Source organism: Natator depressus, chromosome 7 (assembly GCF_965152275.1).
Source record: "Natator depressus isolate rNatDep1 chromosome 7, rNatDep2.hap1, whole genome shotgun sequence".
Taxonomy (NCBI): domain Eukaryota; kingdom Metazoa; phylum Chordata; order Testudines; family Cheloniidae; genus Natator; species Natator depressus.
The window spans coordinates 54936534-54951326 of NC_134240.1; the positions used below are offsets into that span (position 1 = coordinate 54936534).

The window sequence follows — 14793 nt, forward strand, 5'->3', positions numbered from 1 at the left end:
CAGCTAAAGGCAGAGGGACGAATTCTCCACTGGCCTCACTCCAGTGGGGTCAGTGGGTTACGTCCAAGTCAGAATGCGACTCAGCAGGTAGACGGCGTTGGAATCTCATACAGTATTGAGTCACTCTTTATCCTTCTACCTCCCTTTGTCTGTCTCTCTCCTTTCCCTCCCTGTATATAAAGTGTCCAAGCACATTTCTCCCTGTCCTTCCCTTTTCCTGCCTCCTTCACACTCTTCCTCTTCTTTCACCTCTCTGTTTATCCATCTCTCCCATCCCTGGAATGAGCCCATTTCTCAGAGACAAGGATACGCATGTAGCAGGAAAAGACATTCCCGAGAGCTGGCCACTGAGTCCAGCAGTGCCGGTATTTCACTGAGACGTTAATGGGAGATGGTTTGACTATGATGTGTGCAGGATTCTGAGCCTGTAATAATGTCTGCAGAGAGTTTGCTAGTCTATAGTGTTACCGAGTCTGTGCTAAGGGCGTCAAAGGCATTTTTTACTGTTGGCTCTGTGGTCTTGTCTGTATGTTCTGCTCCTGCGGGTACAGGGTGGGGTTGCTAATCTGTGCTGGAAGAACAGTGCTGTATGCTGGGGAAGTTGTGAAATGTGATGCCTGTCTAGAGAGGGGTTGGTGGGTGTTTGTTCCTGGAAATCAAGCACCGTACGGGGATCTCTTGGGAAGTGCTGGGGTCTATACTGGACGGGGCTGGGGGGTTCTGTTCTGTACTGGAAGAAAAGTGCTGTGTCCTGCAATGTGATAGAATGCCTTGGCCTGTATGGAATGGTGTTGTGGGTACTGTCACTGGAAGTGTGATGCCATATTGGGCTGTACTGGTCTATACTAGATAGGGCTGGCAGAGTCTGTACTGTACTGAAAGGTTCCTATTGCACAGAGGGGTGTTGATCACATCAGTACAATGTTCGTGGGGGTGGGGGCAGAGGTGTGCAGGGGAGGTTGCACAAGGGAGCACCAATGTATATCTGGGCTGTGCTGCTAATTGCTAGGACACATACAGAAAGTGGTGGCATGCCTCCTGGAACGCAGTGTACTACCCTGCACACCTGCACTCTTTCTTCTGAATGAGTTTTCTGAGCGGATACTGGGCTATACTGGAAACTGTTGAGAGATGATGGCCATGACTGGATTGCAGTGGGAGACTTCTAGCCTATACTGGAAGATGGTCCGTACTGGGATGCACCACAATGGTGTTAATCTGTACTGGGATACGTACTGTGAGCTCTTGATCTGCACTGGGAGATTGTAGAAGGTGTTGGCTTGTACTGAGATGCACTGAAATGCTGTGCACCAGTGCTTGGCTGTATCCTGGAGGGGAGGCTGCACTGGGAGGATGTCTGGGATGTGATGCGACAGGTACCTCTTGAACGGGGCATACTGGGAGAGAACGCTGTACACTGGGCTTTCCTGGGAGGCACTTGGCTGAACCTGGACAGACTGGGTGGCCATTAGCTTGTGTGGCACATGCAGACCTTGCATGGGACTCCACTGGAAGGCATTTGGGGAGCTTTTGTTGCTCTAGACTGGGATCTACTGGCAGGTTGTAGCTGCTTGATGGTATGCACTGGGGTCTGTGGAGCTACTGTATGGTGAGATATGTGGCAAGACTGAGAGGCAGCAAGAGGCAGTGTCAGTCTATGGAATATCAGTCTATGGCTCCTTTGCTGACACGAACTGGGGTCTGTTTGGTGCCAGGGGCTTTCCTAGGAGAGCGCGGGGAGGGGTAGCTTTCGGCTGGGTGCTCCCTGAGTGCTGTGCTGCTCTCCTCATGGCCCTTTTCCCTTTTCCTTTTGTCCAGTTCCCAATACAGCATCCCCTCCCGTCTCCAGTGCCTCCAATGATCCAGTGGGTTCTTACTCCATTAACGGGATCCTGGGCATTCCTCGGTCGAATGGCGAGAAGAGGAAACGTGATGAAGGTAGGGGGAGGGGAGAGGCTCATCCTCCCCTTTTATATTCTTTGTCCCCATGCACAGGCTCCGATTTCAAACCAGGCCTTGCAGCTGCTCCAGGGCTAGATCAGTTTTAGCAGCAGCGGCCGATTCCCCGCACCGCCCTGCTGGCTTGGAATGTTCTTCTTCCGAGGCCTTTCGTGACAGGCTACATTCTCCAGACATCTGCTCGGCGGGCTGAGCAGCCGCTTCCATTCCTGGAGCTGATCCCAAGCCCATTTTCCGCTGGAAAGGGCTGGAACCCAACTCCCCAGGTGCCAGCAGGTGCCCGCGCTTTGAACTGCAGGGAAACCAGGTCATTCTGACTCACTTGCTTCCTAACCTGACGCCATCTCGGCTCAGCACCTGCAGTGGGGTGGGAGGAAATGTGACTCTCAGATTCTCCATGCAAGCAGCCCTTTCTCTACAACATGCCATCAGCCACGTATTTACAGTGACATTAAGGGCCCCAGTTTCAGCTGGCCTCCTTCATTGCGTCAAACAGACTTGCTTGCACAGTACAGGAGACCTACTAAGTATTTGGCCCTGGGGTTGGCCACCGTACAGGAGACCTACCAAGTATTTGACCCCCACCCTCAAACCCACAGAAATTAGGGATTAAGATTGCTCCTTCTCTTCTCCCCTTCCCACACCGGGGTGGATTAATGGCTAAATAGATCTTGGAATGAGCAAAAAGCTGAAGAGCCAAGCCCACCCGCTGGTGTGTTTCCAGGTGGGCAGTGTAAGGAGTGGGAGTGGAGTCTCAGCATTCGGGGGGGAAGGAGGGGGGAAAGCTTGCATACTTGTTGCCTTAAATCTGCTCTTGTATTTGGATGCACTCAAAATTGGGGAGGGACTGTTCAGAGCGTGAGGCCTGAGTTGTTTGACCCGTCCAATTGTGCCTTAATTGAGTGGTTATCAACCTTTCCAGACTACTGTACTCCGTCAGGAGTCTGATTTCAGCCCTGGGCAGAGGGCTCAGGCTTTGGTATGTATCTTAGCTTTGTAGGGCCCCTGCTTGCCACTCCTAATGCCAGCCCTGCACTTGAGACTCCTCTAAACCCATCCCATGACTCCCTGTTGACACACCCAGGTGGAGAAATGCTGGCATAGTAGATAGAGCAGTATAAACAAGTTGTCTGAATGAAATTTCAGTTTGTACTGACTTTGCTAGTGCTTTCTATGTAGACTGTTGTAAAACTAGGCAAATATCTAGATGAGTTGATGTACCCCCTGGAAGACTTCTGCAGACCCCCAGGGATATGTGTATCCCTGATTGAGAACCACTGCCTTAATCTGTAACTTCCCACTCTTGTCTGTTGTGTGGATGGTGCCTCCTAGCAGTAGGAGACTGACTTGCCTACAACCCCCAGGCCAAATGGGGGTAAGTTAATGGCAGGGAGCCCGTGTTATCTGGTGGGTTGGGGGGAGGTGGAGGCTATATCTCAGCAGAAGAGCTGTATGGGGGGTTGTGCCAGCTACTTCCATGGCTTCGGTTCTCATAGGGTTCACGCACTCCTGAGTTTCACTTTGAGTTTCAGGTTCAAATGAACCCGGTAACCCCTAGCAAAACTTCGCTCCGGCAGCCTCATCCTGCCAGGTTACTGGTGAAAACCAGGGACCGCGTCATTTGGAACGCAGAGATTCAGACGCCATTAAAGCAAATGGGAAAACTCCCGCTGACTCCACTGGGAGTTGGATCAGGACCCAGGTGCAGATCCAGTCCCCAGACTGATGGCAGTGAGGTCCTGGGACAGTCCCACTATGGAAAGGGGTGGACATTAAGGGAGAGGTTGAGAACTACTGTCTCAAAGTTTGGGAGTGCTAGGATCCAGGGTTTTGGTTTTGACCCGTCGCTACTGGAATGCAAACCCTCCGGTAGTTTTCATGGTTACACCTAAAGCATAAATTGACCTGGATTCACTTGAAATTGAGGGACCAGGTTCCCCTATAGATTTGCAAACCTCTAGGTACACCACGGCTGTGTTTGGCATTGTCAGGAAAACCCAGATTTGATAAGTTTCACCTGCAGTGGAGTTTTGCGGTGATCTGGCTCTTGGCAGGATCCCTTAGTACTTGGTATAATGCCAAGCAGATCATCTGGCATCCGTACTTTGCTCTTCCCAAACATCCCAAACATTGCCCATGACAGACTGATCCACTCCCTAGATTTCAGTCCAAGAATCTGAGCTGTTTGGCGCAGTACAATGAAAGTACCAAAAAAAAAAAAAAAAGGATCTGAAACCCAGACATACAGGGCAGCTTTTACTGGTCGCTCTGATTCCTCCCAGATTTGATTTATTAAGGAAAGGAGATTCTCTGCAGTCCCTGCTTCCAGCCAGAAGCCGGGAGAGTCGTCAGACGTTCACTGTGTGGTGCTGAGCACCCTCAGCTTTCAGTGCTGCCAGTGGCCACTGCATCTTGTAGCGTGTGTTCAGTGCCTTCGAGGAATCTGCCCTTATATGTCTCCATCCTGCCCTCCCAAGGATACCCCGGCATCATGCCCCACCGACCAACAGTACTAACTGGAGGTCCCTCTGCTTCAGATCTCTTTTCCTGGCAGGAGCTCTCCCAAGGTGGTGTGTCTGCATCCAGCACCTTTCTCTTGTTCTCCAGCAGTGCTCTCCTAGCCTGGCAGGTTCCAGTTTGTCTTAGCTGCAAGGTGGAGTGGGGTGGGAGGCATGGGAGACTGGAGGGGGTGATTGTTGGCAAGCCGCTGGTATTTTGTACTGTAAGGAATCATCTTCCCGGTGTATTCCATGGGTGCTGAATGATGTCCGTACCCATGATCTACTTGCATCTGTTCCCGGCTGGGGCTTGCTTCTTGCATTTAAAGAGCAAGAGTTTGCTTCTGAAGGCAGATCTGCAGTCCCAGCCATGCTAGGGAGCAGGGAACAGCCCTGCCAATTCCTCCTCCTATCTATGGGGTAAGTGGGAGTGCTCTCTCGGGAAGTCCCAGTCAGAGCAGAGGGGACAAGCCAGGCTGCCCCTGGTTCTGAAAACGTCGTTAGCAGCATGCGGGGCGGCTTGGAGGGGAAAGGGAGCAGAGAGGAGCCTCCGCCCTTGTCCCCTGCTCCCCTCCCGCTCATTCTTGCAGCAGCTGGTGCCTGCATTAGACAGCGGTGCAGATGATTAAGAAGAGGGGAGATAATTATATGTCACGATGATGTAGCCAAACTCCCGAGTCAGGCAGAGGTAGCCAGACGGCTGCATGCGTTGGGCTATGTGAGGGACACTGACAGCCAGGTGTCCCTGCAGGGGAGGACTTTCAGGGGGCTGATGGGGGGCTAGGTGGAGGGGATCGCTTCGGGCTGTGGGAAGGGATGCTGTGTGCCCGCTAATCAGAGTCAGGAAGGGGACAGACCCTAAAGGCTGCGTAGGGATTGCAGGGTCTGTCCCCCTATGAGTATTTAGCACTTCTTGTCATTCCAGCCCCTTGTAGACATTCACAGGTGAATCCTCAGCCCTTTTGGGGGTTCGGGGTGTGTGTGTCTACACTGCAATAAAAAACCTGAGACTCAGAGCCCAGGCCAGCTGACTTGGCCTCAGGCTGCGGGATTATAAAATTGCACTGTAGACGTTCGGTCTTGGGCTAGATCCCGGGCTCTGAAACCCACCCCTCTTGCAGGGTCCCAGAGCCCAGGCAGTCAGCTGACCCGGGCCAGCCATGGCCATGCCGTAGGGCAGATGTGTCCATTGTTACCACCCAGCCGTCCCCAAGGAACCGGGCACAGAGAGGGGAATGGACCTGCTCAAGGCCACAGAGAGCCTTGTCCCCATATCACAGCCACAGTAGGATCCCTGGCTCTTACTCCTGTGGTCCCTGCCTTAGGCTGAGCCCCTCTCCCTGCTGCGTGCAGCAGGTCCAGCCGGGTATGGCAGCACTATGGCCATGGGAGGGAAGACACGAAGGCCCCCAGTGACACGGTGGTGAGAGCGATTGGCTATTCCCCTCCTCCTCTCTCCCTCCTTTCAACAGGGTCAGAAGGGGCACGTGAGAGAATGGGGAGACCCTGTTCAGACCCACCGATTCTAATAAAGAAATGAGTTCCACTCAGCTGCGATGGTGAGGGGCATTATATACAAACTAGATAGCTAGATGGACACGTACGGGGATGGATGGGTAGGTTCATATGGGGGAGATGGATGAATGAATAATCAAAGCACCATTCCCAGTGCCCTCTTGTACCTCTTGGCCTCTTCAGGCTCCCAGGAGGACTTTTGCTCCATGTGATAGGCGAGACCACTGTGATCGTTAGAAAACCGTCATGATTAAAGGCAGCTCTTTCTCTCAAGAGCAGGGCTTGGGCAGATTTCTTTTATAGATCCAAATTCTCATTTTGGATTCCCGTTCCGGTGTTGATAATTCCTCTGCTGTAACAACGGCAGTGTTTATTCGTAGTGGCCCGCGATAATCATAGCAGTATTTGCTGGTGTTACCGGCAATCAGATCTGCGGTGCTGACAATGGCAGCGATATTATCCACAAGTACTGTCAGCATTAGCAGGGATCATATCGGCGGCATGTTATTGGCAGGAGCAGCCGTAATGTGTCTAGTATTATTATTATCAGCAGTAATAAAACCCACAGGGCTGTTAGCATTATCAGCACTACTATCAGCAGTGGTTTTGTGGGAGAGGAGGTGGACGGGTGGTTGTTAGTATAAGTGGCAATAATACCCAGAGTGCTTCCAGTGTGATATCCCCAGGAGGAGAGAGGCTGAATGCAGTTCAGTGTTTTCCTTCTCTTTTGTAGTCTGACGTTTGGATGATTGGAATGATATACATCTAAGTGTGGGGCACAGGGCTGTGTCATCACAGGGGGTGCAATTGTGCTGTTCCAGGCGGGGCGGTTCTGTCATTGCAGGGGGTGCAATTGTGTGGTTCAAAGTGGAGTGGCTACGTCATTGCAGGGGGTGCAATTTTGTTGTTCAAGGCGGGTTGTGTCATTGCAGGTGGTGTGATTGTGTTGTTCAAGGTGGCTGCGTCATTGCAGGAGTGTGTGTGATTGTGGTGTTCAAGGTGCATTCTGTCATTGCAGGTGGTGTGATTAATTTGTTCAAGGTGCGTCCTGTCATTGCGGCGGGAGGGTGGGTGTGATTGTGGTGTTCAAGGTGCGTCCTGTCATTACGGCGGGGGGGGGGGGTGTGATTGTGATATTCAAGGTGCGTCCTGTCATTGCGGCGGGGGGGGTGTGTGTGATTGTGATATTCAAGGTGCGTCCTGTCATTGCATGTGGTATGATTGTGGTGTTCAAGGTGCGTCCTGTCATTTCAGGATGTGACTAACATCCATCACACGTGGTTCTTCCTCTCCCCAGGGGGAGAATCGTCGGTGTGGCAGAGTGGTTTGGTTTTGGAAAAGGATTTGTTTTGTTCAGTTGGGTTGGTTAGTTTGGTGATTGGTTTTTTTCCCATTAACATGGCTCCATGTTTACGTGAGCAAAGGCCTCTTGAAGATATGCGCCTCGCTCTTAGAGCGGAAAGCAGGGAGGTTTGGGCTGGCACTTAGCTCCTGGGGGAGTTCAGTCCATAGTCCAGAACTGGCAATCGCTGCACAGATGGGCTTTACCCTTATTGTAGAATTCCTTGGGGTCAAAGGAGTGGAATTGTCGACCACCATCTCCATCCAGGAGCTCTGGGCTCTTACATACCCCAGGCCCGTGCCGTGAAGATCAGGATGGAGACTTTTGCACAAGGACAGGTGTGATGTGAGTGCAGAAGCCTGTGCTTGTGATGTGCTTGAGCAGACTTGCTGCAGCTGGTTGTGTCATTGACGTTGTGGTACAATTGTATTGTTCGAGGCTGCCTGGTTATCTCACTAGCGGTGGCATGGTTGTCATTGCAGGTGATTTGGTTGTGTCATTGCTGGCAGCATGACCGTGGTGCTCATGTTGGGGGGCTCTACCATTACTGCTGGTGGGATGGTATAGCTGCATCACTGCTTGCAATTTTGCAGTATTGCAGCTGAAGCAATTGTGTTGTTCGAGGAGGCATGATTGAATCATTCCTGATGGTGTGTTTGTGTCACTGCAGGCAGTGAGGTTGTTCCATTGTAGGCATCATCAGTACATCATTGCGGGCAGCATTGTTGGGTCATTTCCATTGAGGATGTTGTGTCATTGCAACAGATGTTGTCATTGATTGCAGGTGGTAGGGTTGTACCATCTGGTTGTGATACTGCAGGCAGTGTGGTTGTGTTATTGCAGTGCTGGGATGTTGTCATTTCAGGCAGTGTTATCATGTTGTACCGTGTTTATTTTGGGGAGTGTAGTTGTGTTGCTCCATCTTCCATGATTGTGGCATTACAGGTAGCGTATTTATGTTGTCTGTAGTGTGATTATCCCATTATTGGTAGTGTGGTTGCTTTTTGCTGGTTGTATCAGCAAAAAGAGGAGTGTTTGTGTCATTACAGGGATATGCCTTTGTGCTTTTAAATGCAGTGCTGCAAACAAGGTGCTTGTATCACGCCATGGGAGTGTATCGCTGCATCTGATGTGTGTTGGTGTGAGTGCAGTTGGATAAGTTTGTGTCATTCCGTGTGGTTGTGTAAAAGACACCTGAGTTTGCGGGGTCACTGCAGGTAAAGCCTGGCAACATTGTCTGTGGTGTGATTGTGTTGTTTCATGCTGTGCTTCAGTGTCACCCCAGAGGGGTGTTCACATTATTCTGTACGATTGCCTTGTTGCAGGTGAATGATTGTGTTTGTGGCACTGCAGATGGGTGTAGTTGTGTTGCCCCATGCGATAGCCGTGGGTGTTTGATGTGTCACTTTTGGCAAATCTGGTTCTGTGTGAGGTGTGGTTGTGTTGTTTCGTGCTGTGATTTTATCCCCCTTGCCCTATAATTGTGTTGTTTCAGGCAGCGTGGCTGTGCCTGCCCATGGCCATGTTGTATCCCTGTAGGCAACAGTGTCTGTGCTGAACCTACAGCGTGGCTGCGTCAATGCAGGCAGGTGTAGTTAACAGCTCCCTCATGCACCAGATGAAGTTGGAGCTCCAAGAGGCAGTTTATTGTCTGTGAAGCCCCCATAGTCCTGACGCCGGTGAGACTCCCAACAGCAAGAGATTAGAATGTAGAAATGAGCGACACCTGCCAGTTGCCCCGCACCTCTCTGAGCAAACTGAGGAAGGATGGCCAGAGAGGGCAGAGCATGCATGGAAGAAGAGAGAAGGAAGAGGTGATGGCAGAACAAGGCATAAGCAGCACAGCACTGATGAAAAAGGGCAGAATTAGCAGGTGCCAGCGTGACTGTGCCAGAAATATGGGTTGTGATTGCATGAGATCTGTCTGTAAACCAAAAGAGACAGCTCTGAAGCCAGCCTGAGAGTGTGTGTGTGTGTGCGTGTGTGTGTGTGCGCGTGTGCGCTAGGGATGGTGGGGAGGTGTGTGATGGATGTGCCTCTGCTGAGCAGAATTGTAGGTAAGACAGAGTTAAAAGAAGGCTGGTTAGGCAGAACACATGCAAAGCTGGAGTTGCTGTTTAGTTTGCCATGGATCAGTAATACTGAGGACAAGCGGATCTGTCCTGGAGTGTGTTTGTGTGTGTGTGTGTACCTCTCTGCATTTGTATTTGTGGCTCCAAGAACATATGTGTATTTGTTTGTTATGTTTGTGTGTGTTAGTGTGACTGGTTTCCACTTGTCTGTACATCTGTCCTTGGCAGAGTGGAACGTGTGTATTTCGATTTTTGTGCATGTTGTGCGAGCAGTGTGCATATTAATTTGTGCATTGTGAGTATAGGCATGTTGTACATTTCTGTGAATGCTGTGTATTTCTGTGAACACTGCATCTGTGTGCATATTTTGAGTGTATTTGTGTGAACAGTGTGAAGTTTTGTAGATTTGTGAGTATTGTGCATTGTTGTGTGTAGCTGGATTTACGTTAGTGTTGTGTATGAATATATATTTTGTGAATGGGGTGTGCTTGTGTGTATATTTTTATGTATGTGGGTGGGTGCTGTGTACGTGTATGTATTTGTATGTATATTAGGTATAGGTGTACTTGTGCAAGAGTTGGGCATTTGTGTGCATAGTTTGTGTGAGTGTTGTGTATTTGTGTGTTAACATCAGTGGATGTGCATTCAGGTTGACAAGTTGCTGTCAGAGCCTTGCGCACATTAAGGTATTACCCTAAAGAGAGCAGGCATTCTTTGTTGCTGTGAGCTGCAAGGTATACACAGTGCTTGAAGGGGCGAGGGGGCTGCAAGGGGTTGCAACCCTAGCAAAAAGAGAAATTTAACAATCAAGCCAGCTTGCTGAGGGGCTTTAGCTCAATCTTATCACAGCTGCAGCTCCCGGATTCTAACAGACCCCCCATTTTTCAGACCACTTCCAGCCCTCTGTATACAGAAAGCTGGAGCTGGGGGTAGCAACTGGCTGTTGTGGAGTTGTGTTGGGTAGAGCCCAGGAGACCTGGACACAGGGGATTACACGTGTCCATGGTGGAAGAACTCTGGAGACCCCCTTTGTCTGTGTCTCTGAAGGTGAGTTACTTTAGCTACCCAGTTCCCATTGACATGTCCAATGGGAATTACGCAGCTAAAACTCCTCGCAATGCTTCAGAAAAGCACCTTCCCGGGTCCACCTTGTGTGTCCTCTCTGTGTGTTTCATCCCAGATCTCTTGGTGGACATCCATCTCTTGGGGTCTCAGGGTCTTTCTGTCTGTTGCAGTCCAGGTATTCACTGGTGCTGTCTGCATGCAAAGAGGTGGATGTTTGAATCTGTCCTGGACTTTAAGTGGGATGGGGGTCAGGGGTAACACGGTGGTTGGAGTCAGGGCTAAGAAGGTGAGGAGGGATGGGGGAGCACAGTGGTGGAAATGGGTGGTAGCATGGCAATGGGGTCACAGGGCAATGGGGCGCCAGGCGATATTGTGACAAGGATCAGCAGTAACAAGGCAGTGCAATGCAGGGGTGATGTTGTGTTGGGGATCAGGGGTTATATGGTAATACGTGGCAGGATGATGCAATGAGATCAGGAGTAACGTGGCAATGGGGGACCGGGGTACCATGGCAATGGGGCTCTGGGTGGTGATGTGACAAGAATCAGTGGTAACATGGCAATAGGGTGCAGGGGGGAGGCTGCGATGGGGCACAGGGCTAACATAATGATCGGCATGGGTGATGTTGTAACATGGCAATGGGGCACAGGGCTAACATGGCAATGGGGTGCAGGGTGATGTTGTAACATGGCAATGCGGCACAGGGATGAAGTTGTGATGGGATCAGGGGAACATGGCAGTGGGGATCGGGATGATATGGCAATGGGAATTGGGGGTTATGTTGCAATGAGGCAAATGAGAACATGGGGTAACATGGCGATGCCCCAGTTTGATGTAACATTACAGTACAGTCGGGGTAACAGCACGGAAGGTCAGTTTGACGTGGCAAAGGAGAACAGGAGTAACACAGTGATGAAGCTCCTAAGTAGCAAAACTGGATCTGTGTAACATGCCAATAGGAGCCAAGTCTATGTAGTGACAGGCCCAAGTCACAGTGATGGGGATCTGTTGTAGCGTGGGGTTAGAGAATCAGGGTAGCCTAATGACTCGGATCGGTGGTGTTAGAGCAGGGGTGGGCAAACTTTTTGGCCCGAGGGCCACATCGCGATTGCAAAACTGTATGGAGGGCCTGGTAGGGAAGGCTGTGCCTCCCCAAACAGCCTGGCCCCCACCCCCATTCGCCCCCTCCCACTTCCTACCCCTGACTGCCCCCCTCAGAACTCCCGACCCATCCAACCCCCTCTGCTCCTTGTCCCCTGACCGCCCCCTCCTGGGCCCCCTCGCCCCTAAACACCCCCCCAGGACTCCACCCCCATCCAACCCCCCCTGCTCCCTGTCCCCTGACTGTCCCGAACCCTATCCACATCCCCGCCCTCTGACAGGCCTCCTGGGACTCCCACATCTATCTAACCCCCCCGTCTCCTGTCCCCTGACTGCCCTGACCCCTATCCACACCCCCGCCCCCCGGGATCCCATCCCCTATCCAACCCTCCCTGTTCCCTGTCCCCGGACTGCCCCCCTGGAGCCCCCTGCCCCTTATCCAACACCCCCCTCCCCCCCGCTCCCCGCCCCTTTACCATGCTGCTCAGAGCGGCAGGACGGAGCCAGCCATGTTGCCACGCTGCCCGGCAGGAGCGGCAGGCCAGAGCGCTGGCGGCGCAGTGAGGTGAGGCTGCGGGGTGGGGGGACAGCGGGGGAGGGGCCGGGGTGAAATTCTGTGTTAGAGAATCGGGGTAGCCGAGTGACTCGGATTGGTGGTGTTAGAGAATCGGGATAGCCGAGTGACTCGGATTGGCTGTATCACAGTGATGGGGGCTCAGTTGTATCATCGCGGTAGCATTGGGGTAGCATTGTAATGGGGACTGGTAGCCTCTCAGTGATGGGGAGCAGCAATACTTTGGGCGAGGTGGGGAATCAGGAGTAACGGGGTTAACATCGTGATAACACCGGGGGTATCACCATGATGGAGGTCGTGTACCTTGATGATGGGGCAGGTAGGGGCACTAGTACCAGCTGCTGGCAAAACAAACAACCTACTGGGCAATAAAACAAAAACAAAGGCAACTTGGAAGCACCTGACAGCGCCAATTCATCACAGCCCAAGTTTTTTTTTTTTTTCATGTTCCCATTATATTTGTTTGTAAAAGTGGAAATCAATTTTGAAGGTAATTTTCTGGAAAGAATGGAAGGGAGGTGGGAGGGCCGGATAAGGCAGAGATGGCAAAAGGGAAAAAAAAATTTAGGCCAGGCACAGCCCAGGGGCAGCTCTTGGCAAGGTGAAAGAAAATTGCATATTCAATCTCCATCCATGAATCTCCCTCACTGCTGCCCGCCTCCTGCTCGAAAACAATGAAGGCTTTCTCCCCTACGCCATGCAGCGCCCAAGTACCCGTGCTCACTTTAACTTCAGGGTCATTAATTCACCTGATTATTGCAGGAGAAGAGAGGGCTGCAGCAGCATCCGTTCTAAAGCCCTCCCTTAAAAACAATCATCCTTTGATTAGTCGGGGGTGGGGTGAGATAATGTGTTGTCTTGGACTAGAGCTGTACATGTTTGAAATGGGGCGTGAGGTGCAGCGGGCAAGCTGTCCGGGTTGTGGCCAGGATGGTTGGAGCGCGCAAACCTGGTGGCACACCTTTGTTGTGGTGGGATTGCGAATTAAAAGTACCATGTTCCACTCTGCAGCTATCTTTTGGGGAGGGGAGGTGCACGGCAGTGTGTGTGTGTTGGGGGGTGGTGGAATGTGATCGCTGCTTCTTCAGCAGCCCAGCCGCAGTGTCACCGGGCGAGGTGACATTTGAATTTACAATTCTGCTGAGAAAAGCCATTAATTCACAAATTAACATTTCTCCCTCTCTCTCTAGCTCTCTCTCCTCCCCCCCCCCCATCTCACATGGATGTGCAAGCAATTGAAAAGACAAAGGAAATAGCCTTAAGGAAGAGACTTTACTGCTAGTCTGTCTGTGCAGAGATTGCTACCACTGCTTCTAGACAGATAAACCAATTACCTGAGCTGCTCTGTGCATGGCAGCCTGCTATTACTTCCCTTTGTAGAGCTGAATCCTTTGCCGGATTACACTCTGTGTATCTCATTAATGTAAACCAGCAAGACAGTGGGTACTGCCCCCTTCATTCTTTGCAGCTGGAGGGGGTAGGATGGGGAGTGAGGGGCAGGTAGGATGTATCTGGCAGCTGGTAGGGTCTGGGCCTCTGACTTTGCCGGCCTGGAGAAGGCTGAGTCTTGGGAGTGTATGTGAACAGCTATGGTCAGCCTATCACAGCCTCAGTCTCTGACTTGGACAGTCCCACCACACATACACCCCGAGGTGTACATATGTAGGTAGATGCACAGGTATGCGCAGGCCTTTGTTGATGCATATACACGGGGTAGCCAGGCAGAGATACACACATGTATAGCTGTACATGCAGGGGCTTATACACAAATAGGCATGTGGTGTGACTATAAACATATGTATGTACTGGGTCATGTTAATCTCTGTCGCAAGCCCACTGACATCAGTGGAATGATGCCCAGGGTGAATTTGGCCCATAGAGACATGTATGTAACTGGGCTTGGCAGAAGTCAACTTTTATTTTTTTTTATAATTTCAACGGATAACATCAGTGTTTCTTTTTAAGCATTTTTTTCAATTTTGATCTATTTAAATTTCCACAGTTGCAGAAAATCGGGGAGGGGGGCAGATAATAATTATTTAATGACCATCAACATCACGTCAAAGTATACAAAGGAAATAGCCTTGACCTCTAAGAAGTTCGCAAGCAGCATTTTGCTTACTTTGCCTAGCTGTAAATTTCAGTTATCAGTGGAAATAATGTTTCATCAGTTTGCGCGTGTACAGTGACGTCAATGTCCATAGACCTTCACCAGTGAAAATGGAGCCCTTCCAAGCCTATATGTAACATACAATGGCAAAGGCTATGTACGTGAGTCCACTATCACTCTCTCGTCCCTGCAGGTCACACTCATTCGTGTGCACATTGTCACCCTTGCCCGCACACTTTCACACCTGTTTTGCATGCAATGCACACACACGTGCACCCACTCACGCCGGCACCCATGCTGCTTCTCTCGCACAAATGCTGGGGTGACCGTTATATTTTCAAGTCATGTCACTCCTCCCTACAGAAACTTTGCACCCTAGCCCAGCAGTCATGTCCCCTTGGGGGCGATGAATCTAGGAGCACACTGAGTTAGCTCAGCCCTTTATTCTCCTGTTCACACATATAGCTGTGTTTGGGGCAGAGGACTGCCCTGCAATATGGTTTCTGTAGAGGCCTGCATATCTTTCCATGCTCTCTGACCTCTAAAGTCATGTACAC

At 51.0% G+C, this 14793-nt stretch overlaps 1 protein-coding gene across 1 annotated transcript in view; it reads left to right on the top strand.

The window, feature by feature from the left end:
• Positions 1-14793, top strand: part of PAX2 (paired box 2) — a 103962-nt gene that overhangs the window by 43194 nt on the left and 45975 nt on the right. The window contains exon 5 of the mRNA XM_074958510.1: positions 1819-1938. Coding sequence (XP_074814611.1) covers positions 1819-1938 — 120 coding nt within the window. The remainder of the gene's footprint in view (positions 1-1818; positions 1939-14793) is intronic.